The sequence below is a fragment of the Mytilus trossulus genome, chromosome 6 (genome assembly GCF_036588685.1).
Source record: "Mytilus trossulus isolate FHL-02 chromosome 6, PNRI_Mtr1.1.1.hap1, whole genome shotgun sequence".
In the NCBI taxonomy this organism is placed as follows: domain Eukaryota; kingdom Metazoa; phylum Mollusca; class Bivalvia; order Mytilida; family Mytilidae; genus Mytilus; species Mytilus trossulus.
Window position 1 is genome coordinate 29,273,560 of NC_086378.1, and position 23,810 is coordinate 29,297,369.

Here is a 23,810-nt window from a genome sequence, read left to right on the forward strand (position 1 = left end):
TGGTAAATTGACGTCTGATTAATAATTATTATAAGAAATAACAGGTGGTTTTGTATCATCAAAATCTGGAGTTAATGTCTATGGTTGATAGAGTCATTGAATATACTAGAAACGCTCATAAAACCAATACCTCTACTTATATGTTTCAATTTACAAAATTCCGTTGATGAATTTAGGTTTATTGATACTAGGAAACGTCATATAACGATAAAAGGCTGTTATAATACATACAACGGGTTAACAAATGAAATGTATCGCATTCCTGAAAAAATAGCATAAAGGATTATGTTCAGTAAAACCCCTTTTTGGCCACAAAATATAGCTGTTTTTCAAAAATTTTGAAATGTAAACGTTTAGTTATTTATTGGAAAGTAGTACGCTTCTTCTATATAAATGTTGGCTGTTTTTGACAATACAATATATATATCGGCACTTATGAGCATTTTAGTTAAATTTTAGACGGTTTCCGTCTGAAAAGAAAGTGGTGGAATTCGTGTTCATTCTTAAAATTGAAATGTAAGTTGTATTTGATTATAATATATATAAAGGTTAAGGATGAACACGGATGCGGCCGCTTTCATTTTTGACAAAAAAACATCTGAAAAGTGAAATTGTTTGGCCTGATTGATAGTTTTTTTTCATATTCAAGCTTAAATCGAATCGTTTTAATGACTAAATCAGTTAAAAGTAATAGAAATAGACACTTAAGTGTTTAAAAGGTGTTCAAAATCTTTCGTTTGACGAACCTGAAATTTGAGTCCAAAATCGGCCCTTACCGGACCAACTCCTTTGAAAATCTAGTAATCGGTTTGAAAATTTCATTTTTTATATGAATATAAATTAAAAATTTATAAGTATATGAGGGTTTGGGTTATAGTTTACAGTTCAAAGAATAATAAACCAAGGAATAACGAATAAATAAAAATAAAAAAATGGACAGAGAAAAATAAGTAAACATTGAAGAAAAATGTATACAGGTATCAACTAATAGGCTAAAGTATAAAGAAAAGAGAAAAATGACATACAAAATGTATTGAAAAACCAGAGAACAAAGTACATTAGAAATACATATAAGATAAATAAAAGTAAAAATGACATAAATAGAATAAGTATATAAAGATATAAAGGAAATAAAGTTCCACTACCAAGACTCTTGTCCAATTTTTTTAACAATTTGTACTAAATGTTGATAGTTTTCACTATCATAAAACTATTTCATTAATATAAAAAAAGTTTGTGCCTTTTAAATTCGTTCGTTGTTGTGATGCATGTTGTTTATTTTTTTTTTAGTAGTGTTATGAAGATATCAATTATCTCATCAACCCGGATTTGTTATGTTCTCAATCGATATATGAATTTCGAACAGCAGTTTACTACTGTTGCCTTTATAATGCTAAATATGCTAAATATTAAATAAAAAAATAAATATATTTAGTGATTTGTTTTTAGTATTTTAATCGTTTCTTAAATTATAAAAAGAAACATGTGGAATTACTTTTTTCAAAATCTATTATAAAACATGAACACGACTTCTTGACATAATATGCAATGTAGATCGTTATAAAACAGCACATTTATTAAGAATGGTTTCTATAATCAGTTTATCTGCCTATTTTTATTGGAGAATTTACATGTCGACACTATATGTTATCGAATGACCAGACAGACATCAATATGGAAGTTTATCTGTAACCTTATGTGTCTATAGCGGAACTTGTAATAATTAGCACAAATTGCGTATTAATATATTTTGTATATATACCAGAATATTTATCTGTTTATCACTGAATTCCCACCCAGCAAACATGTAAGTCCACTACAGCTTTAATGCAAAAATCTTTAAAATAACTTAATTATTAAAAAGGAATAAATATTTCAATTATTTCTTACTTATTTTTGGAAACATATGAATAAATAATCATTCAAAAATTTACAATAAAATTGAATTGATGATTAAAATCAAGGCTCTATATTTACAAAAAGATCAGAATTTATGATAAAAAAACAAAACTCAATATATGTTTTTTTTTTTCAATATATATATTTGTTTTATTTCTAGAATTGAAAATGTGTAAACAAGTTCTGAAAACATATCCTCGGGCTAAGCAACAACATGAAATGTGTCATGATAACATTAAAGTTAAAAAAAAATTCTACGAAATAGATAATTTGAATAAACTTTTGTTTGTAAATACATTGTAAAGGAATGAGAAATAGATAGAGAAGATATTTAGTAATGGAGATGAAATATGTAATAGGAGTAATATCAAAGGTTGACCCAAAACAGCAATAAAAAAAACACACACACACACAAGCGAGAAAGAAAGAGTGAAAGACTGACAACAAAAGATTGAGAGGACGATTTTGTTATAGTTCATGTTGCAATAGAAAATATTTGTACTAAATATTGTCAAACAGAATGTTTAACAGACTTAAAAATATCCCAGGAATGAAGAAATTGTATGCCTCTTAAACTCGTACGTTGTTAACATGCTTCTTCATTTTTGAAGAAGTGTTATACAGATATGATCGTTTATAAAATGTTTTATACTGAAATAAATATAATTATATATGTAATCATTCGATTTTCATATTTTGATCGTTCCTTAAATTAAAAGAAATGAATATGTGGATTTACTTTTCAAAATCTATAAAACAGTAAATTTTTATATTGACTTTCAGAATGAAAGCCACACTTGCCGTTGTCGCCGTCTTGGGTCTTTTTGCCCTAAACTGTGTTAGTGCTGATGGTTACGGCAATGGAGGTGAATACATGAAAGGTGGCTGGTCCGGGTATGGTAACCAAGGATACGGAATGGGAGGTTACCAAGGATATGGCAAATCAGGTGGTTACCATGGATACTCCGGATATGGAAAGAAGGGAGGCTACGTTGACGAAATCACACACTACCAACCGCTCCCAGTTTATGGAGGCGCTATGGCTGGTCCATATGCTGGTGGATATGGTGGAGATTTGGCCGGTGGTATTGGCGGAGGGATGGACGGTGGTCTGTTCGGACAAGGTGGAGGCCTTCGTAAGTTCTTGTTTTTATCGATGATATATTAGTGTATATATGTTTTATGATAGACTCTTACTTGAATTGCGATCTGTCTCTGTGGCACTTATACAACATCTTCTTATTTGTATCTATGTAATATCTTTAAAAATTTATTCACATAGACAATTATAACTTCAATTTCTTAATCTTCTAACGTTTCAAGGCATCTATCTTTCTTGTGCGGCAAAATTATACTCGGTATTTTAAGATATCGAAAACTACCTATTAATTGTCAGTAGGTAAGGCCCCTTCATTTTGGGAAATATAATGACCTTTTTTGATTTGATTTGAAAAGTGAATGTTAAATTGTAAAATTTTCTTTATTTCAGTGATGTTTTTCGTCTTGCTTCTTCTTTTGAGCAACAACAATGGCAATGGTTTATTCGGTCGTTGATTTTGCATAATGTAAGTATCATTAACATACCGATTATCATAGATTTTTGGTAGTTTTGTTTAATCTTGATTCAGTTTTTGGTGTAATTATGATCATGGTTATCATTGTTATTATTTGTATAGGTATTAAATGATGAAGAAAAAAATGAAATTGTGCGTTACAAAATAATAAGAAGGTATCAGAGATAAATGCATGTGTCTCTTTTATTTTTCCATACGTATATCTATTTTTATTTGAACCTTGACTGTTGGGTCTCTTTGACATTTAGCAAACTTCTCGAATCATTGTTAAACACTAACCACAATAAATTAAAACTGGACAAAAAATGCCGTACGGTGACCAGTAGTTGTCAGTTTCTGAGTTATTTGGTCTCTTGTGGAGAGTTGTCTCATTGGCAATCATACCACTTCTCCCTTTTTTTAAATGAAAATATTTCAAGTCTAATACAGAGATATGATATATATGCTCCTTTAAGTTTGTGTTTCATATTTTTTTTTAATTGAATGAGTTATATTATTTCAGTGTAGTGTAAGATGAGATGTCAGTAATGATAGAAACTAGAAGAATTAAGAAACCTGTGATTTCTTGAAAAGCACAAAAAGATCGTGTGAACTGTAGTGCATTAAAAAGGAGAAACAGATGTGTATTGTTACATTTCTGATAAAAATTGTAATATTCTATGCATTGTAATTGTAAAACAAATGTGATAAACGAAAAATAAAACTTTAAAATATTAATTTTGCTAGTTTATTATTGCACTGCCAAAGTGCGTTGACATATTACACTGAAGCTTTCCAAACACTAGTTTTATTTGCAATTGGAAATTTCATGTACTCATTACACAGTTTTGCATGATTTCGTTTGTGCCTTCAAAGATTGCATCTTTCAGATGTCAAAACGAAGTTGCAATAAACAAATGATTCCCTTTAATATTACACAGGTATCTATTGACCATTGACGAGTAGATAGGTTTTGCAAATGATTAAAAGGTGACATATAAGGATACAAGGTCTGCAATACATACAGCACAATTTAGACAGCAATTCTCCTTTTTCTGAATAAGTAAAAAACTGTTTGCATGTTTATTGGTGTTTTTGTCTATACTATGGCGGCCAGCTTTTATTAATGAGAAAGCCACACATGAATAGACGATGAAGAATTCTTAGACGCAGAACACTCCTAGTTGTTTTGAGTCTACATGTATATCATTTGACCAGTAACCAATGCTGCTCTAAACAGAAATGGTGGTCAAAATACATTTGTTTCTTGAAATATGAATAATAGATATAGAAAATGTCTAGAAAGTATTATCCAAGGGAAGTTGTATGCATATATTGGTGATTTGAATCTGTTCAAAGTTTTGATTTTATTACCCTATATACCACTTTAACTCATATTCTAATGAAAAATGAATGCAAACGTTATTATACTGGCGTTTAAACATACATAATGATAATATATACATGATATATGTTAAAACTCTTTTAGGTCATTTTTAGTAGCAACTAACAAAAAAACTATGTTAATTGGAAATATTTTGATACTGTAACTGCACTTGAACTTTTTTTTGATAGAATTTTCGTTCGATTTTGATATTCTGTATATCGTTAAGTTATTGGAATTCCAAAGGAAACTAAGTGTGCACCACTTATTGCGGACCTTTTTCTGTATTGTCTTGAGTTACAAAAGAGGGAGGGACCAAAGATACCAGAGGGACAGTCAAACTTATAAATCGAAAATAAACTGACAATGTCATGGCTAAAAATGAATAAGACAAACAGACAAACAATAGTACACATGACACAACATAGAATACTAAAAATTAAGCAACACGAATCCCACCAAAAACTAGGGGTGATCTTTGGTGCTTCGGAAAGGTAAGAAGATCCTGCTCCACATGCGGCACCCGTTGTGTTGCTTATGTGATAACAAATCCGTTAAAAAGTCTAATTTGGTAGGTCACATTCATGAAAGGAAAGGTAATTGTAGTTACGACGTAAGGAACATATTCGATATTACTTGTGAAACGGTTATTCCATAACGGTCAACCAACTCGTGACGGCTGCCGTAAAATTTACAATTCATGACTGAAATCACCAAAGACCCTTAGAAACAACATATGATACTAAAATTAAATAATACTTTCAGATGTTGATATGTTAATAATGACGACCTCAGTATGTACACTCAAGAAGTTAAGCCTGTTGAATTAATTTTAGATAAAGTTAATACTAAAATATAAAATAAAAAATCAAGTCAATAACGATTGCATATTTTAAGATAAATAATGGTTTAATAAAAAGGAGCAAAATTCACATGTTTTTATGATATGCATTGCATAATCATAACAATAGATATATAAATTAGGCCGCTGTTATTGTGTGAATGGTTTTATACTAGTAATTTATGATGACTTTTATAGCTTTCTGTTCGGTATGAGCCAAGGCTCGGTGTTAACGGTTATCCTTTGAAATATAATTCTTTACTTTTACTATAATGACTTGGATCGGCAGTTTCTCACTGGCACTCATTCCAAATCTTATATCTATAAACAGGTTGTCCAGGAGATAATTAAAAGCTTCAATCAATTTTTCGCATTTCCAGTAAGTGAATTAGCATACTTTCCTTTTTGTGACAGAAAGAGGCTTTCAACGAGTTACAGCAAATAGATTTGCAATTTGTTTTTACAAAAGACCATTTAATTAATTATGAAAAAAAATTGTATCGTAGAGAGCAAAAATATCACAGCTATCATCAAACCATCAAATCTAAAATCTCTAAAGAATTTTTAACGCTTTAAGACTAATTAGAACAATTATTTTCATAAGATTTATTACAATAAAATAGTAACAAGTTCTCTGATGGTAGTTAAAAGCGGCATTAACATACATAGTCTAGTAATATAACACTTAAATACTATATGTGGAGATGAAACGGAATTTAAATGGTTGTTTGTGTAATTAAGGTCAGGAGTAAATAGTCGGGACTTTCAAATGTCCGGAAGAAGATGCTTTAAACTGGGCAATGACAGTGATAAACTTGTCTTCAATTTGACCCTCTGTGTAGCGTAGACCTGAATGTAAACAAATTAACATTTTCGTTTTTTCGAGAACATCTGAGGAGTATATTCGTCACACCTCGTAGCATTACATTGTTAGATGCATTGTCTGTCGATTAATACAAACTGCTTAGTGAGTAATTAAAGTTGTTTTTTTGTTCTAGAAATTAGTATATCATGGAACTATTATTAACTTTAGAATTGTTTTCAAAATTTAATTTACGAATCTAAAATGCATTCAGAATTTTATTCATATTATTGTCTAAAAACTTTTAATAGATTTTTCACGTGACCTGATGACACTGTTCCTAATCTTTCGAAGAAATAGAACGATAGTATGGTCCTTTCCATATTTAAAACTATACGTTTTACAGTCTCAAGTGGAGGAGCACAATTTTTTCTATATTGACGTCTGATGCATAGTTAAAAAAAATAAAAATCTGTAGTTCATTTATGTACGAAAAATAGGTGGTAATGTATTATCAAAATATGGAGTTCATTGGCTATGGTTAGTAGAATCATTGAATATACTAGATAAGGTGTCAGACCACCGGTAAACAAAAACCCTTTCTGTTTACTCAAATTTTCCATTTTTCACGGCTTTCTTAATATTTTACATTAAGTGTAACTGCTTAGAAACCAGGTATACCATGAATTGTACATATATCACCTTTTTACATGCCAATTTTCAACCCATGTTTAAAATATCCTAAGAAAGAATTGCCTTTGGTAAAATAACAGCATCAGAAATAACCCCTGGTTTTCTGGAAATCTTAAATTAGTATACTATGTAGCTCATTAATCGCTTTGGCTCAAAAATGTCTAAACTATTTCTCTTTCACCAAAAGTTTCATTTCTACAATTTTTTTAATTAATTAAAGAAACTAATGACATCAAACGCACTATTTTGTATTAGTTAGGCCTATTTGACATACTTTTTGAATAGGGGGGAGTTATTGGTGGTCTGACACCTTAAGCTAATAAAATCAATTACTCTATCTATATTTTCTAATCTAAGGATGTATTCTTCAGACGTTTTAGTCTCGTTGAAATCTCGTTCTAGAATTATTTTGAACACATGTGATATATAACAGGGCAATATCCATGAATTTTAAAAAGAATGTTATAATCAAACTAGATTATGTGATTTTACCAGAAACATGATCTTATGTCATTTTTTTTCTTTTCAAATTTCTTAGATATGTATTTCTTACGAATTGATTTTCCTCTAAGTTCAGTATTTTTGTGATTTTACTTTTTATAATCATTTATAACAAAAAAAGCGTAATAATATGCATTTTGTTCCTACAATAAAGAAGAATAAAAAAGTGACAGCAGGGTGAATGTGACACGTAAAAGCATCAGAATATGATAACACTTTCTTCTAATAACACCTACATGTAATTCTTAAGTTAAATTTATTCAGCTTCATCTTTATTGAAAAATTTAAAAAAAAGTTTATTTTAGATTTACGATTTTTTTCACGATAATCGTCCAAAAATGTGTAAAAATTTATGAAAATTGGGAAATGATAAAAATTGGGTACATCAAAGGGCTCTTGCAAAAGAGAAGTGCACCACTATATATTTTTTTCTTCGCTAATTGTTTTTTTTTCTTCAGTATTATATAAACCTTAAAATAAGGTTAAGAAACAAAGCTTAATTCTAGAAATCGTTGGCTCGTCAGGTGTGTACATCCTTAAGAAATCCTTTTGTGATTTTCAGGTTTTACAATACTAGAAAATATAGTCTATGATGACTAAAGGCTGTAGTAATACGTAATATTGGCTAGCAAATAAAGTTTTATCAAAATCCTTAAAAATACAATAGGTTGAATATTTAGTAATTTGCTTTGAAATTTCATTTTGTGTTTTAAATATAAATAAAGCATAAATAGATTATACGTGTTTACATATGAAGAATAATGAACCAAAGCATAAAGATTAAATGGGAATAAAAAAGGGCAATATATCAACTAATAGGCTAAAAGTAATAAAGACAAGATTAAAATGACATACAATATATATTTAAAAAAGGGAGACAAATGAAATTAAAAAATAAAGAGAAATATTACATTAAAAATAAAGACAAAAATGACATTAAAAACATAGAGAAAAATTATTTTAAAAATAAAGTGAAAAGTTACATTCAATATATATATAAAACATAGAAAAAAATGACATTGCAAAAAAAGAAAGAGAAAAATGACTTTCAATATATTTCAAAATAAATAAATAAAAATACACTAAGAATAAAGGAAAGAGAAAATGACATAAATATTTAATAAAAGGTATGAAAAGATATATAAGAAATAAAGTTCCACTACCAAGACTTTCGTCCATGTTTATCAACAATTTGTACTAAATATTGAGAATTTTCACTCACTTAAAATCATTCCAGTAATGTAAAACGGTTTGTGCCTTTTAACCTCGTTCGTTGTTGTTATGCATGATGCCTATTTTTGTGGTAGTGTTATTAAGATATCAATTTTCTCATCAACCCGGATTTTTTTCTCTCGATCGATTTATGAATTTTTAACAGCGGTATACTACTGTTGCCTTTATAATGCTAAATATGCTTAGTATTAGATAAAAACAAATAGATATATTGAGTCATTTGTTTTTAATATTTTAATCGTTTCTTAAATTAAAAAAAATATGTATAAAACATGTACAGCACATTTTGATAAAATATGCAAAGTAGATCGTTATAAAACAGCATATTCATTAAGAATGGTTTCTATAATCAGTAAATCTGCCTTTTTTTATTGAAGAATTTACATGTCGACACTATATGTTATCGAAAAAAGTAAAATCACAAAAATACTGAACTCAGAGGTAAATCAATTTGGAAAGTCCATAATCACATGGCAAAATCAAAAAACAAAACGCATCAAAAACGAATGGACAAGAACTGTCATATTCCTGACTTGGTACAGGCATTTTCAAATGTAGAAAATGGTGGATTAAACCTGGTTCTATAGCGCTAACCCTCTCACTTTAATAACAGTCTCATCAAATTCCGTTACATTTACATGATGCGTTAAATAAACAGTCACAATCAATAAAATAGTCAAAATATGGGAACATCAGTCATCATCGTATAACAATTTAACAGGACACAACAACATCTACTATCTACGAACACATGGATTGATTTGAGTGTCTGACGTCAGAAAAATTATATACGTCACATAAATTTGTCGTTCAATGTGCATACAATAGTTGTCAAAAGTACCTGGATTATAAACAATTTTAAATTTTACTTAGGCAATGAGCGCAGACAGGGTTAAAAAATCAAAAGTATGTAAGAATAAATTAGTCCAAAAGTTATACATAGAATTTATGAGAATCCAAAACTTTTAAAAGGAACAATTTAACAGGACACAAAAACCTATCCACGAACACATGGATCTACTTGAGTGTCCGACGTCAGAATGACCAGACAGACATCAATATGGAAGTTTATCTGTAACCTTATGTGTCTATAACGGAACTTGTAATTATGAGCACACATTGCGTATTAATACTGTGTATATATAGACCAGAATGTTTCTTTGTTTTACCACTGCGTTACCACCCAGCAAACATGTAAGTCCACTACAGTTTTGTAAATAACAACTAAAAAAAACTTAATCATAAATAAAAAAAAAAATCTTCAATATTTTTTGGAAAAATAAAAATAAATAATCATTCAAATATTTACATAAAATTTCAATTTACGATTAAAACCAAAACTCAAGGTCGATCTATTTATTTTTTAATATTTAGATATTGTATTTTTAGAATTAAAAAAGTGTAAACAAGTTCTGCAAAACAATCCTCGGGCTATGCAACGACATGAAATGTGTCATGATATCATTGATGTTAATTTTATTCATTTTATTAATCCCTACACAATAAATAAAAAGAGAGATTGAGAAGGCGGTTTTGTTATATTTCATGTTGCAATAAAAAAATATTTGTACTTTATATTGGGAAAAATTAACACATTCTTTCCAAATTTATTATAAAAATGTTAGAATTATCCTTTGTATGTCATTTCATTGGATGATATAGTCAATCTTTCTATTATAATTTCAGAATGAAAGCCACACTTGCCGTTGTCGCCGTCTTGGGTCTTTTTGCCCTTAACTGTGTTAGTGCTGATGGTTACGGAAATGGAGGTGGATGGTCCGGGTATGGTAATCAAGGATACGAAATGGGAGGTTACCAAGGATATGGCAAATCAGGTGGTTACCATGGATACTCCGGATATGGAAAGAAGGGAGGCTACGTTGACGAAATCACACACTACCAACCGCTCCCAGTTTATGGAGGCGCTATGGCTGGTCCATATGCCGTTGGATATGGTGGAGATATGGCCGGTGGTATTGGCGGAGGGATGGACGGTGGTTTGTTCGGACAAGGAGGAGGTCTTCGTAAGTTCTGATTTTCATCTATGATATAAAACTTTCACGATAACCTCTTACTTTGAATGCGACCTGTCTCACTGGCACTTATATAACATCTTCTTATTTCTATCTATGTAACATCTATAAAAATTGATTCACATAGACAATTGAATTTGAATTTGAATTTCTTGATCTTCTAAAGTTTAATGGCCTATATCTTTCTTGCCCTGCAAAACTATACTAGTTATTTTAAGATATCGAAAACTACATATGAATTGTCATTAGTTAAGGGCCCAGCATTTTGGAAATACAATGATCGTATTTAATTTGATTTGAAAAGTGAATGTTACATTGAAAAATTTTCTTTATTTCAGTGATGTTTTTCGTCTTGCTTCTTCTTTTGAACAACAACAATGGCAATGGTTTATTCGGTCGTTAATTTTGCATAATGTAAGTATCATTAACATACAGATTATTGATGACTTTTGTAGTTGTTTATTTTTTAAATCTTTAGTCATTTATTCGTGTAATTATGATTATGGTTATAATTGTAATAGTTTGTAAAGGTATAAAATGAGAAAATGATATATATTGTCCGTTAAAAAAAGAGAGAAAATAATAAGAATATTACTTTCACTCGTATACCTTTTTGACATTTACCAAACCTTTCGAATTATTGTCAAACTCTAACCACAATAAACACTCAAACTCGACAAACAATGCCGTACGGTGACCTATAGTTGTTAATTTCTGTGTTATTTGGTTTCTTGTGGAGAGTCGTCTCATTGGCAATCATACCGCATCTTCTTTTTTTAAATGAAAATATTTCAAGTCTAATACAGTGAAAAAATATGTATGCTCCTTTAAGTTTGGGTTTCATATGTTTTTTTCGTAATTGAATGTATTGTATTATTTCAGTGTAGTGTAAGATTTCAGTAATGAAAGAAACTAGAAGAACGAAGACACCAGTGATTTGTTGAGAAGCACATAAAGATCGTGTGAACTGTAGTGCATTAAAATGAACACACAATGAAACTGTTCCAACTCTGATAAAAATTGTAAAATGCTATGCATTGTAATTGTAAAAAATGTAATACTTAGTAAACGAAAAATAAAACTTAAATATTAATTTTGCTAATTTATTGTTGCACTGCCAAAGAGCGTTGACATATTACACTGAAGCTTTCCAAACACTAGTTTTACTAGCATTCGGGAATTTCATGTGCTCTTTACACAGTTATTTTTTATGTCCAAGAAGCAGATAATATTTAGTGATTCGTCGAATTTCGTTTGCGCCTTGAAAGCTGTCGGATGTCAAAACGAAGTTGCAATTAAAAAAATGATACTCTCTATATTGCACAGGTATCTTTTAACCATTCACGAGTAGATAGTTTTTGCAAATGATTAAAGATGACATTAGGCAACAAAGTCAGCAATACATAAAGCACAATTAAGACAACAGTTCACATTTTTCTAAATAAACAGAAGACTGTCTGCATGTTTATTGGTCTTTTTGCCTATACTATGGCGGCCAGTTTTAACTATGAGAAAGCCACAGATGAATAGACGATAAAGAATTCTTAGAAGCAGAACACTCCTAGATGACTTGGGTCTATATGTATATCATATGACCAGTAGCCAATGCTCGTCTAAACAGAAACGGTTGTTAAAATACATTTGTGTTTCTTGAAATATGAATAATAGATAAAGAAAATTTCAAGAAAGTATAATCCAAGATAAATTACATGATAAATAAATATTGGTGATTTGAATCTGTTCAAAGTTTTGTTTTTCCTACCATATAGTATATACCATAAGATCGTTTTCAATTGGACATGCTTTGATACTATAACTGCCCATGAAAATGTTTGTTCGATTTTGAGATTCCGTATATCGTTAAGTTATTGGAATTCCATTGGAAACTGTGTCCTACGTATTGCGGACCTGTTTCTGTATTGTCATGAGTTACAATTTATGATTGAATTCACCAAAGACCCACCGAAACAACTTCTGATACCAAACTTAAATAATATTTTCAGATATTGAGATTTTATATCAGCTCTCAATAATGACGAACTCAGTATGTACACCCAAGAAATGTGTTCAACACACTTTGAATAAAGCTAATACTAAAAAATAAAATAAAAAAATCCAGTCATTAAGGATTGCATATATTGGTATTAATATTGATTCACTCATAGGATCTTTGCATTGGAAATAAATACATATATTTTAATCAGTTGTAAGCATGATACGGATTATGTTCCTCTCATATAAATTATGAACTCCAGATATCGCACCAGTCATTGTAGCACAGCCAGCATAGCCCTGTTCCCTCGTCAAGCCAAAACCTAAATCCTGTCCAAGATTGTGCAAAACTACATTACAAAGGGTTTCTGCGACAGTTCTCTCAACTTCTGCAAACCCTAAAAAATCTTCATTAACCTCGTACCGATCTCTCTCCTTACCGACGTTTCTTACACAAATTGAAAACTGTGCCTTTACCGCAACATCTGTAGTCTCGGCGACCATCAAACTGAAAAGTTCAGACTCTCCACAATGATCTCTGATAGCATACCGGATTTCTATTTTATATAAATGAATAAATTCGTTCTGAACTTTGGCGATAAATATTTGTGCTGTGCAGTCGACAAATGTACTATGTCCTAATCTGATAACTACATTGATTACTGACATTAAGCAAGCTCGGTTTCTCTGAACTTTTTCCTGGTAGACTTTACTGATGCTCTCTGTGACTGGGATACTCTTTCCTTTGACTGTCATCAAAAACTTTTCACTCCTCTCTAGGGACAATTGATGTCTTTCAGATTTTGAATGTTTTTCTAGTGCACCTCGTTTGTCTTCTGTAGCATTTGTCCAATCTCTAAAGCCAATAGTTACGAATTCTGAATGTGTTTCTGAGCCAGCAACCGGAAATGCAATACAACAGGCACAGAATACACTGTCATTTGATGGCAAATAACGTAACCATGCATGGCCGTTTTTTCTTCTGCCTGCTGTCCTTATTGTTCACAGGATATTCATATTTATTGTCCGGTTCCCATTTATGATCCAAAACTTGGAGGTAGGGCCAATTTGCCGGGGATTTTTTTCACAGTAGGGCCAATTTTAGAAAGTGCCGACAGAATAAAATTACTATAAAAACAAGAAACAAACTGTTTTTTTATCAATATCTCGATTTACATATATAATGATACGTGTAATCAATAGTTAACTTAACCCTAAAAAAGGATGAAAGTCCAATATGCGGATTTTCGGGTGTTTTTAGGTGAAAAAAACAGGGAATCCCCCCAGATGGACATTTCAAACCAAAAAAAAAGTTATGCTTTTTATGACTGTTGTTATTCAAACTACTTTTTCCCTAAAAAATGAAATTGGTTTAGTGTGTCCTTATAACATAAAAAACAACTTTTTAAAGAAAAAAATGTAAAATCGATAAATTGTACTGATAAAGCTTTTTAATAAGAGAATTAATGATAAGCATCGCCGTAGCTCCATCAGCAGAGCACAGAACTACTAATAATGACGGTTTTGACGAAAGGGTTCGAATTTCGGTACGAATATTTGCATTTTTTTTTGTGTTATATTAAATTATAATGTTTCTAATATATTTTTCCTCATGGTTGCTTAATTCATGGAGTCATTCTGGTTCATTTTGACTATATAATTTACAAGTAAATCATTTTACATGTATCAAAGAAAAAATAATGTATCGCTTATTGTGTGCAATCCTATGACTGTCCATACTCTTGACTTACTTTCTATTCTTGTGTTTACATTTATTACATATATTCAAGGGACAACTGCCGTCAAACTGATGTAGGTGCCTGTACATAACCAATAACACGAGAAATAAATACTACATGTTGCGGGTGTGATATACACATAACTTAAAATAAGGCCATTGTATACAAGTTTCAAAACAACAAAAAACATTTTTTCCGAACCTTTTTTGAACATGGTATTATATGTAACAAATGCAGTTAACAACAATTTTGTCGCCAATTCACAAACTGCATAGATACTACAACTAACATTTTTATCACCGTTCCTAAACCGGTACCTTTGTCATCAGAAAATAAAACAACACAACAGAACAAATCAGTTACACTACAAATCGTGATTGTAGGTAAAACATCAATAAGCTGTTGCATCTGTATCACAACGAAGGGCCGATTTGTTAAAATGACAGAAAAGTCAATATAACATGTGTTAGTAACACAGGGTGATCTATGACCAACTAATGCAATATGTTCTCCGGTTAAAATATAATTATTATCTTATCTTATAGACAATAAAACCTTAAAAGACCAAGACAAATATGTATATACAGATAAACATATATTCCGAATGAGAAAATCACGATTTGAATTTGTTCGATATCATTTGGCTCATTGCCAAGTTACGTGGTATGGCACCTTGCATAAAGGATGTTAATACTAAAATAAAATCAATAGTCCTGGCCTTGTTTTTGTAGGAATACCTGTTCAAGGTATGCAAATAGATGATGTGACGTATTTTCATGTACTATAGCCTCTATCGGGCTATTTAAAACATGATTTACCTATTTTATCTAATGACACAAATTGCCGGCAAATTGGCTCTACCTCTTTGTTTTGCGTTCGTTTTCCGAAAGAGTTCTGTCGATGAATTTTATTGGATCTTCTTCATGGTGAAACGGCAAGGAAATGACTGAGCAAGATAATGTAGATTTAGTGTTCGTTAATATTGAAGTTGAAGGAGCCTCAGATAAAGAAGGTTGTGCGAATTCTTCTGATTCTTTGTGGCTACGTGTTATTTTACTGTCCAATTTCGACTGTTTAAAAGACATTACTGCAAACAAATGAATATTATCTGTATGTAAAGATATTTTTGTTAGAAATCAAACTCATAAGTTAAAAAAAACATATAAAGCAAGATCATAAAACGCATAAAAAGATTTTTTTGAAGACCTTTAATTGCAATATTGTTGAAAGCTAACTACGTGGTTAACTACAAAGGCATTTACCATCGATCGGGAGACGTACTGTCTGACTAGACACGAAAAAAATTATAATCCAACAGCTGAGAACAAATTATTCCAATATCATAAAAGATTTACAACTTTCTTTGCTTAATTGAGCTCCTAAATAAATGTAAATAGTTATTTATACTGAATAACAGACGGACGGCCACACGAAAAAAAATAAAAATTTCAATTTCCGGGTTATTTCAATGACTAGGCGGGTGTCCCAGGTGATCCATCAGAATTGTGAAAATTTCGGGTCACACCAGCAGAAAACGGGTCAGTTGACAGGCCTCCCCTGCCTCATCAATAGTTACGGCCCTGGTATATCATTGACCCTCCTATTAACTTGAGAATTGTTTTCAAAATTGAATTTATGAATAGATACAGTATTCATCATTTTATTCATATAATTGTCTAGAGACTTGTAATAGATTTTCACGTGACCTGATAACACTGTTTCCAATCTTTTATAAATAGAGAACGCTATTAAGTTCCTTTCCATATCTAAAAGTTTCACAATCACAAGTCAAATTAACACTATTTTCTACATTGACGTCTGATCTAAAAATTTAATTTATCTATATACAAAAAAATAGGTGCTTCTGTATTATCAAAATATGAACTTCATTGGTTATGGTTGGTAAAATCAATGTAAATACTAGATAAGGTGTCAGACCACCGGTTAAAACACCCTATCTGTTCAACCAAATTTTGCAATTTTCATAGCTTTCTTAATATTTTACCTGAAGTTTAACTTTATAAAATTCTTAAGTGTACATGTATCACTTCTCTGCATGCCAATTTTCAATCCATGTTACTTAGAAATAATTGCCCTTGGGAAAACAACAACACCAACACTAAAAAAAACGTGTTTTCTGGAAATCTTAAATTGATATACTACGCAGCGCATTAATCCTGATTTTTTTAATGCAAACTCATTGACAAGGGAATATTGGCTGAACATTATCTTTATATATTTATCTTTCACCAAAATTTCAATTTTTGCAAATTTTTTGATTGGTTTAAAAAACAATGACATCAAGAGCACTAGTTTGTATCAGAGTAGGCCTAATTTTACACACTTTCTAAATTGGAGGGGGTTATTGGTGGTCTGACATCTAAAGCTAATAAAATCAATAGCTCTATTTATATTTTCTAATTTAAGTATGTTTTACTAAGACGTTTCAGTCTCGTCGAAATCTCGTTCTAGAATAATTTCCAACACATGTGATACAAGAGGGAAATATCCATGAATCAAAAACGAACGGACAACAAATGCCATATACCTAACTTGGAACAGGCATTTTCAAAGCATCAGAATAAGATAAAACTTTCTTATTTAACACCTACATATAATTTATTTAAGTAACATTTATTCAGATCGGTCCACTTCATCTTTATTGAAAGTATAATAGATTAAATTTTGAATTGTCAAAAATTAGAAAATAATCAAAATTGGGTACTTCAAAGGGCCGTAGCAAAATAGTAGTGCACCACCATATAATGTGTTCTTTGCTATTGCTTTTTTACAGTTATATAAACCTAAAAATTAGGTTAAAAAAAAAAAGTTTAATTCTAGAAATGTTTGGCTCGTCAGAAATTCCATTTATGATTTTCAGGTTTATCAATACTAGGAAATAGCCTGTGATTACAAAAGACTGTAATAATACATAAAATTGGCTAGCAAATGAAATTTTACCAAACTCCTTAAAAGGGCATTAGTTTGAATATCTAGTAATTTGCATTAAAATTTTATTTGTGTTTTTAATATTTATGAAGCATAGATAGGTTATACGAGGGTCTAGGTGAGAGTTTACAGAATGAAGTATAATGAACCAAAGCATAAAAATTAAATAAGAATGAAAAATTGACAAAGAATAAAAAACAAACAAAAGTGAATACTGTATACAGGTATCAACTTATAGGCTAAAAGTAATAAAGAAAAGATAAAAATGACATACAAAATGTATCTAAAAAAGGGAGACAAATGAAATTAAAAATAAGGAGAAAAATTACATCAAAAATTAAGAGAAAAATGACATTAAAATAAAGAGAAAAATGACATTCAATATATATCTAAAACAGAGAGAAAAAAATGACATTGGAATTAACATGAATAAAGAAAGAGAAACATGACATTCAATGTGTTTTTTAAAAATATAGAAAAAAATTATGTTTTTAAAAAATATAAAAAAAATTAAAATGACATAAATATTTAATAGTATGTATGTCAAGATATATAAGAAATAAAGTTCCACTACCAAGACTCGCGTCAATGTTTACCAACTATTTGTATATATAGTGTTATATAGAGATCAATTATAATGCTAAATATTAAAAAAAAAACAATATATTTAGTCATTCATTTTTTTATTCGTTTCTTAAATAAAAAAGAGAGAAATATGTGGAATTAATTTTCAAAATCTATTAAAAAACCTATACAAGACTTTTGGACAAAATGTGCAATGTAGATCGTTATAAAACATCACATTTATTAAGAATGGTTTCTATAATCAGTATATCTGCCTATTTTTTTTGAAGAATTTACATGTCGACACTATATGTTATCGAATGACCAGACAGACATCAATATGGAAGTTTATCTGTAACCTTATGTGTCTATAGCGGAACTTGTAATAATTAGCACAAATTGCGTATTAATATATTTTGTATATAAACCAGAATATTTCTCTGTTTATCACTGAGTTCCCACCCAGCAAACATGTAAGTCCACTAAAAAATAACTTAAATCATCAACATATTTTTATATACTTTAGTATACTCAATTATTTTTCCCTATTTTTCGGGGAAAATAGAAATGAATAATCATTCAAATATTTACATAAAATTGGAATTCATAATTAGAATAAGTAACTCATTGTATGGTCGTTCTTATTTTTTCAAAATATTTCTATTTTTATTTTCTTAAATTTCAAGTGTTTCAACATGTTTTACAAATACATCCTCAGGCTAAGTAACAACATGATATGTTTCAAAATATCATTGATGTTAAAATTATTATTTTTTTAAATCTCAACAATATAAATAATTCAAATGAAATTGATTTTTCAATATATTCAATAGGATAGAAATAAATAAGTAAATTTAGAAAAAATATTTAAAAATGGAGAGGAAATATATATTAAGGTGAAATGTCAAAGGTTGACGCACAACACAGCAATAAAAAAAACACACACAAGAACGAGCAAAAAAAGAGCGAGATTAAGACAAAAAGAGAGATTTAGAAGACGGTTTTGTGATATTTTATGTTGCAATCATATAACAATTTGTACATAATATTGAGAATTTTTTACTGACTACAAATATACCAGTAATGAAAAAAAGTGTGTGCCTAACAAACTCTTGTTGTTTATTTGTGTAAAAGTGTGATACAGAGATCAATAAGATTGCTAAATATTGAAAAAATATATAATTGAGAATGAAGTTCATCTATATTTAAGCATTTATTTTTTTCATATTTTAATAGTTTCTTCAATTTAAAGAAATGAATATGTGGATTATTCAATTTTAACAATCTATTATAAAACATGTAAAAATATCGTGGAGAGTTGCATGTCATTTTGATTTCAACTGATGGTATAATTAACTATTTCTGAATTTCAGAATGAAAGCCACACTTGCCGTTGTCGCCGTCTTGGGTCTGTTTGCCCTAAACTGTGTTAGTGCTGATGGTTACGGCAATGGAGGTGGATACATGAAGGGTGGATGGTCCGGGTATGGTAACCAAGGATACGGAATGGGAGGTTACGAAGGATATGGTAAATCAGGTGGTTATCATGGATACTCCGGATATGGAAAGAAGGGAGGCTACGTTGACGAAATCACACACTACCAACCACTCCCAGTTTATGGAGGCGCTATGGCTGGTCCATATGCCGGTGGGTATGGTGGAGATTTGGCCGGTGGTATTGGCGGAGGGATGGATGGTGGTTTGTTCGGACAAGGAGGAGGTCTTCGTAAGTTCTGATTTTTATCTATGATATATTAGTGTATATATGTTTCACGATAATCTCTTACTTGGAATGCGCTCTGTATCACTGGCACTTATATAACATCTTCTTAATGCTGTCTATGTAACATCTTTAAAAATTGATTCACATAGACAATTAAACTTTGAATTTTTTCATCTTCTTAAGTATTATGGCCTATATCTTTCTTGTGCGGCAAAGTTCTACTAACTATTTAAAAAAGTCAAATCACAAAAATACTGAACTCCCAGGAAAATTCAAAACGGAAAGTCCCTAATAAAATAGCAAAACCTAATGATAAAACATATCAAACGAACGAACAACAATTGTCACATTCCTGACTTTGTACAGGCATTTTCAAGTGTTGAAAATGATGGATTGAACCTTGTTTTATAGCGCTAAACCTGTTACTTGTATGACAGTCGCATCAACTTCCATTATATTTAAAACGATGCGTGAACAAAACAGATATTGAAAACTACCTATAAATTCTCAATAGTTAAAGGCCCTTAATGTGGGAAAGACAGTGATTTGATTTCAATAGTGAATGTTAATTGTAACAGTTTTTGTTTTTCAGTGATGTTTTTCGTCTTGCTTCTTCTTTTGAACAACAACAATAGCAATGGTTTATTCGGTCGTTAAACTTAATGTAAGTATCATTAACATACAGATCATTGTTGTTTTGTTTAATCTTTAATCAATATCATATCATGGTTATCATGGTTATAATTTGTAAAGGTATAAAATGGCAGAGAAACAAATATTGTCCGATAAATAAAAGAGAGAAAAGCGTTATAATAAGAATTTTACTACACACATGGGTATCAGAGATAAAAACGTTTTGTCATATTTTTTTTCGTTTCGCGACCATCACTCGCATACTTTTTTTTTATTTGAACCTTTACTGTTGGATTGCTGTCTCATTGACCTTCAACAAATATCTCTATCTATTGATAACCTCTAACCGTAATTAACACTAAAACTCGGCATGCAATGACAATATTTCAAGTCTAATATAAAGATACAATATATGCTCTTTCGCGTTTCATATTTGTTTTTCTTAATTGAATGTTTTATTATTTCAGTGTAGTGCTAGATGTGAATAATGAAAGAAACTACAAGAATGAAGAAACTAGTGATTGTTTGAGAGTCATCTAAAGATCGCGTGAACTGTAGTGTGTGGAAATGAAGAAAAAATGTGTATAGTTACGATTCTGATAAAAGTGTAAAATTCAATGAATTGTAATTATAGAAATGTGATACATGAAAATTAAAATTCTAAATATTAATTTTGATAGTTTATTTTTTTCACTGCCAAAGTGCTCTGAAATATAACACTGAAGCTCTCCAAATACTAGTTTTACTAGTATGCGCCAATTAAGTACTGGTGGGTGGTTCGTCGATTTTCGTTTGAGCTTTCAAGGATTGCAGCTTTCGAATGCAAAGCGAAGTGATATCCCCTAAATATTGCACATGTATTTATGAACCATCCACGAGAAGATAGATTCTGCCAATTAATTAAAGGTGACCTTCGTAATCAAGGTCAACAACACATAAAGAACAAATAAGACAACAATTGTCCTTTTTCTAAATAAGTGGAAGACTGTTTGCATGTTTATTGGGTAGTTTTTATCAATGAGAAAGCCACATATAGAAAATAAAAAAATAATTCTAAAAAGCAGAACACTCCTAGGTGACTTGGGTCTACATGTATATCATATGACCAGTGGCCAATGCTTATCTAAAAAGAAAATGTTGAAAAAAATCATTTGTGTACACGTATTTTGAAATATGAATATTAGATATACAGTCGACTCTCGTTATCTCGAAGTCAGCCAGACCGGAGAAATTTTTCGAGATATACATAGTTCGACTCAAACGAAAACCGGAAGTTTGACTGAACAAGGGACATAACTCTTGCTTAGCATGGTAAAGCTAAAATAAATCCGGGGATTACACTAATGTCCTGACAATGTCCTGACTATATTGAATCTTACACAACCTTGTCTTTTCCAAATTTGGCATTGAATTTTTCTGTTGAATTTAAATCCAGAAAAGCGCTTCCTATACATAAAGTTTATAAACTGTTGTTTTCATTTTTACAGCACTGGTTCGTTATCTCTGCTGGTGGACTACCAAGTATTTCGGTACTAACATGATTTACAATAAACCTTTCCAAAATTGTCCGTTTTGAAATTACACGAAAACCAAAATTGCAACTCCCTCAGGGAAAGTCGACCTTAGATGGATTTGATTATTTTTTATGTCTTTAACTTTGGTTGTATAGCTCTTCAACTGTTTTGATTCCTGTACAATCTTGGCTTCAAATATTTGATATTGACCAAACCTAATGAATGTTAATTCAGAAAAAAACGTTACGGAGACATTAAATTTATAACGTGTTTATTTCATTTTTAAAATATTAATTTTGATAATAAGGTACCCTTACACTGTATTTCAGTCTGTTTTCAATAGTAATTCAGATTGAATGATAATGCGAATACAATGTATTTTAGTCGAGTAAATAATCCTAAAGATAAATAAAGAATAATATAAAAAAAGTAGCCAAAACGCACATGTATTTATATTGTTCATTGTATAATCATAACAATAGATATCAGAGGATGTGGTATGAGTGCCAATGAGAGAAATCTCCGACCAAATCACAATTTGTAAATGTAAAACATACTAGGTCAAAGTACGTTATTCAGCACGGAGCCTTGACTCATAAAGAAGAGCAAGTAATTAAGGGCCTCACAAAATGACTAGTGTAAAACCATTCAAACAGGAAAAACAACGGTATAATATATAATTTATATAAAAAATAAAAAATGAAAAAAGAAATACTTATGAACTACATCATCAAATGACAAACACTGAACATCAGATTCCTGAGTTATGAGATGTGCAAACAAATGCAGCGGGTTTAAACGGTTTAATAGACGCCAACCATCACCCTTCCCTGAAACAATAGTATAACACCACAACATAGAAGGACACACTATAAAGTATCAATTGATTTGATCTATGACACAATGTAAATACAAAATATATAAAAAAAAAAAAAAAAAAAAAAAAAAAAAAACGGGTGTTAGATGTAAAGCAATATCTGAAAGACAACCATAACCTTAGAAAAAATACCGCCAAATAAAATAACGTACACAGGAATACAAAAAATAAACTGTCGTAAGGTTGACATGAAGTACGTAAATATTCTTTACAAAAATTGGTCTTGTCATTCATAGTACGAGAACAGATTTTAAAAACATTCTCCATACCAATCAATTATCAAAGGTGGTGTATTTACAAAAATAGTGAAACGAGATATACATTTAATTACAAAAATGCATTACAAATGGTAGCAACCGGTCAAATTAGCACGAAAGTGCGATTTGAGAGTAACCAAAGTTACTGAAAGCTAGTTTAAAGCTCCATTTAAGTGTTTAACGTAATGGACAGTCAAAAAAAAAACATGTCTTTTACAATGCCGAACTAAAAGTATCGACAGTCAAGGGTTAACTTTTTAATAAATATGTATAATGTTGACCATGTGTTGACATAGTTATTTCTATATAGAAAATGAACGTGGATGGTTTTTGTTTACCTTAGATGACGAAATCGATATTTGTGCCAATGTAAACTGTATTCAAAGTTCCAATTACAACATTGTTAAGATAATCTCTAAATTATAATACTGTTACCTTTGATAACTCTTTACTAGAAGCTTGTTTAAAGTTTCGACGAGTTTACATGGACCACATGGTGATTTCAGCGCTTTTAGATCAATATCGCTGTAAAAGTTAGGATGTGAAATGTCGTTTTTAATAAATTGCTACAGGTACATTTAAATTTACTTATCAAATCTTTGTATCTTTTAAATAATTTAGTA

At 30.3% G+C, this 23,810-nt stretch overlaps 3 protein-coding genes across 4 annotated transcripts; all 3 read left to right on the top strand.

Annotated features, from left to right (window-relative positions):
* The first annotated feature begins 1,708 nt into the window (after positions 1 to 1,708).
* On the top strand, positions 1,709 to 4,190 carry LOC134721061 (heterogeneous nuclear ribonucleoprotein A3 homolog 1-like). Of its 2 annotated transcripts, none has more exons than XM_063583769.1 (4): positions 1,709 to 1,807; positions 2,683 to 3,035; positions 3,389 to 3,464; positions 3,976 to 4,190. In XM_063583769.1, exons 2-3 carry the CDS (start codon positions 2,684 to 2,686, stop codon positions 3,451 to 3,453), a joined length of 417 nt encoding a protein of 138 aa, XP_063439839.1. In that variant the 5' UTR covers positions 1,709 to 1,807; position 2,683; the 3' UTR covers positions 3,454 to 3,464; positions 3,976 to 4,190. The 2 variants fall into 2 exon arrangements, with proteins under 2 accessions (XP_063439839.1, XP_063439840.1); XM_063583770.1 differs by having other exon boundaries at positions 3,981 to 4,190.
* A 5,847-nt stretch (positions 4,191 to 10,037) lies between these two features.
* On the top strand, positions 10,038 to 12,030 carry LOC134723305 (uncharacterized). Its single transcript, XM_063586925.1, has 4 exons — positions 10,038 to 10,100; positions 10,593 to 10,930; positions 11,278 to 11,353; positions 11,822 to 12,030. Exons 2-3 carry the CDS (start codon positions 10,594 to 10,596, stop codon positions 11,340 to 11,342), a joined length of 402 nt encoding a protein of 133 aa, XP_063442995.1. The 5' UTR covers positions 10,038 to 10,100; position 10,593; the 3' UTR covers positions 11,343 to 11,353; positions 11,822 to 12,030.
* A 6,570-nt stretch (positions 12,031 to 18,600) lies between these two features.
* On the top strand, positions 18,601 to 21,210 carry LOC134723306 (uncharacterized). Its single transcript, XM_063586926.1, has 4 exons — positions 18,601 to 18,656; positions 19,557 to 19,909; positions 20,499 to 20,570; positions 21,007 to 21,210. Exons 2-3 carry the CDS (start codon positions 19,558 to 19,560, stop codon positions 20,561 to 20,563), a joined length of 417 nt encoding a protein of 138 aa, XP_063442996.1. The 5' UTR covers positions 18,601 to 18,656; position 19,557; the 3' UTR covers positions 20,564 to 20,570; positions 21,007 to 21,210.
* Positions 21,211 to 23,810: the final 2,600 nt, after the last annotated feature.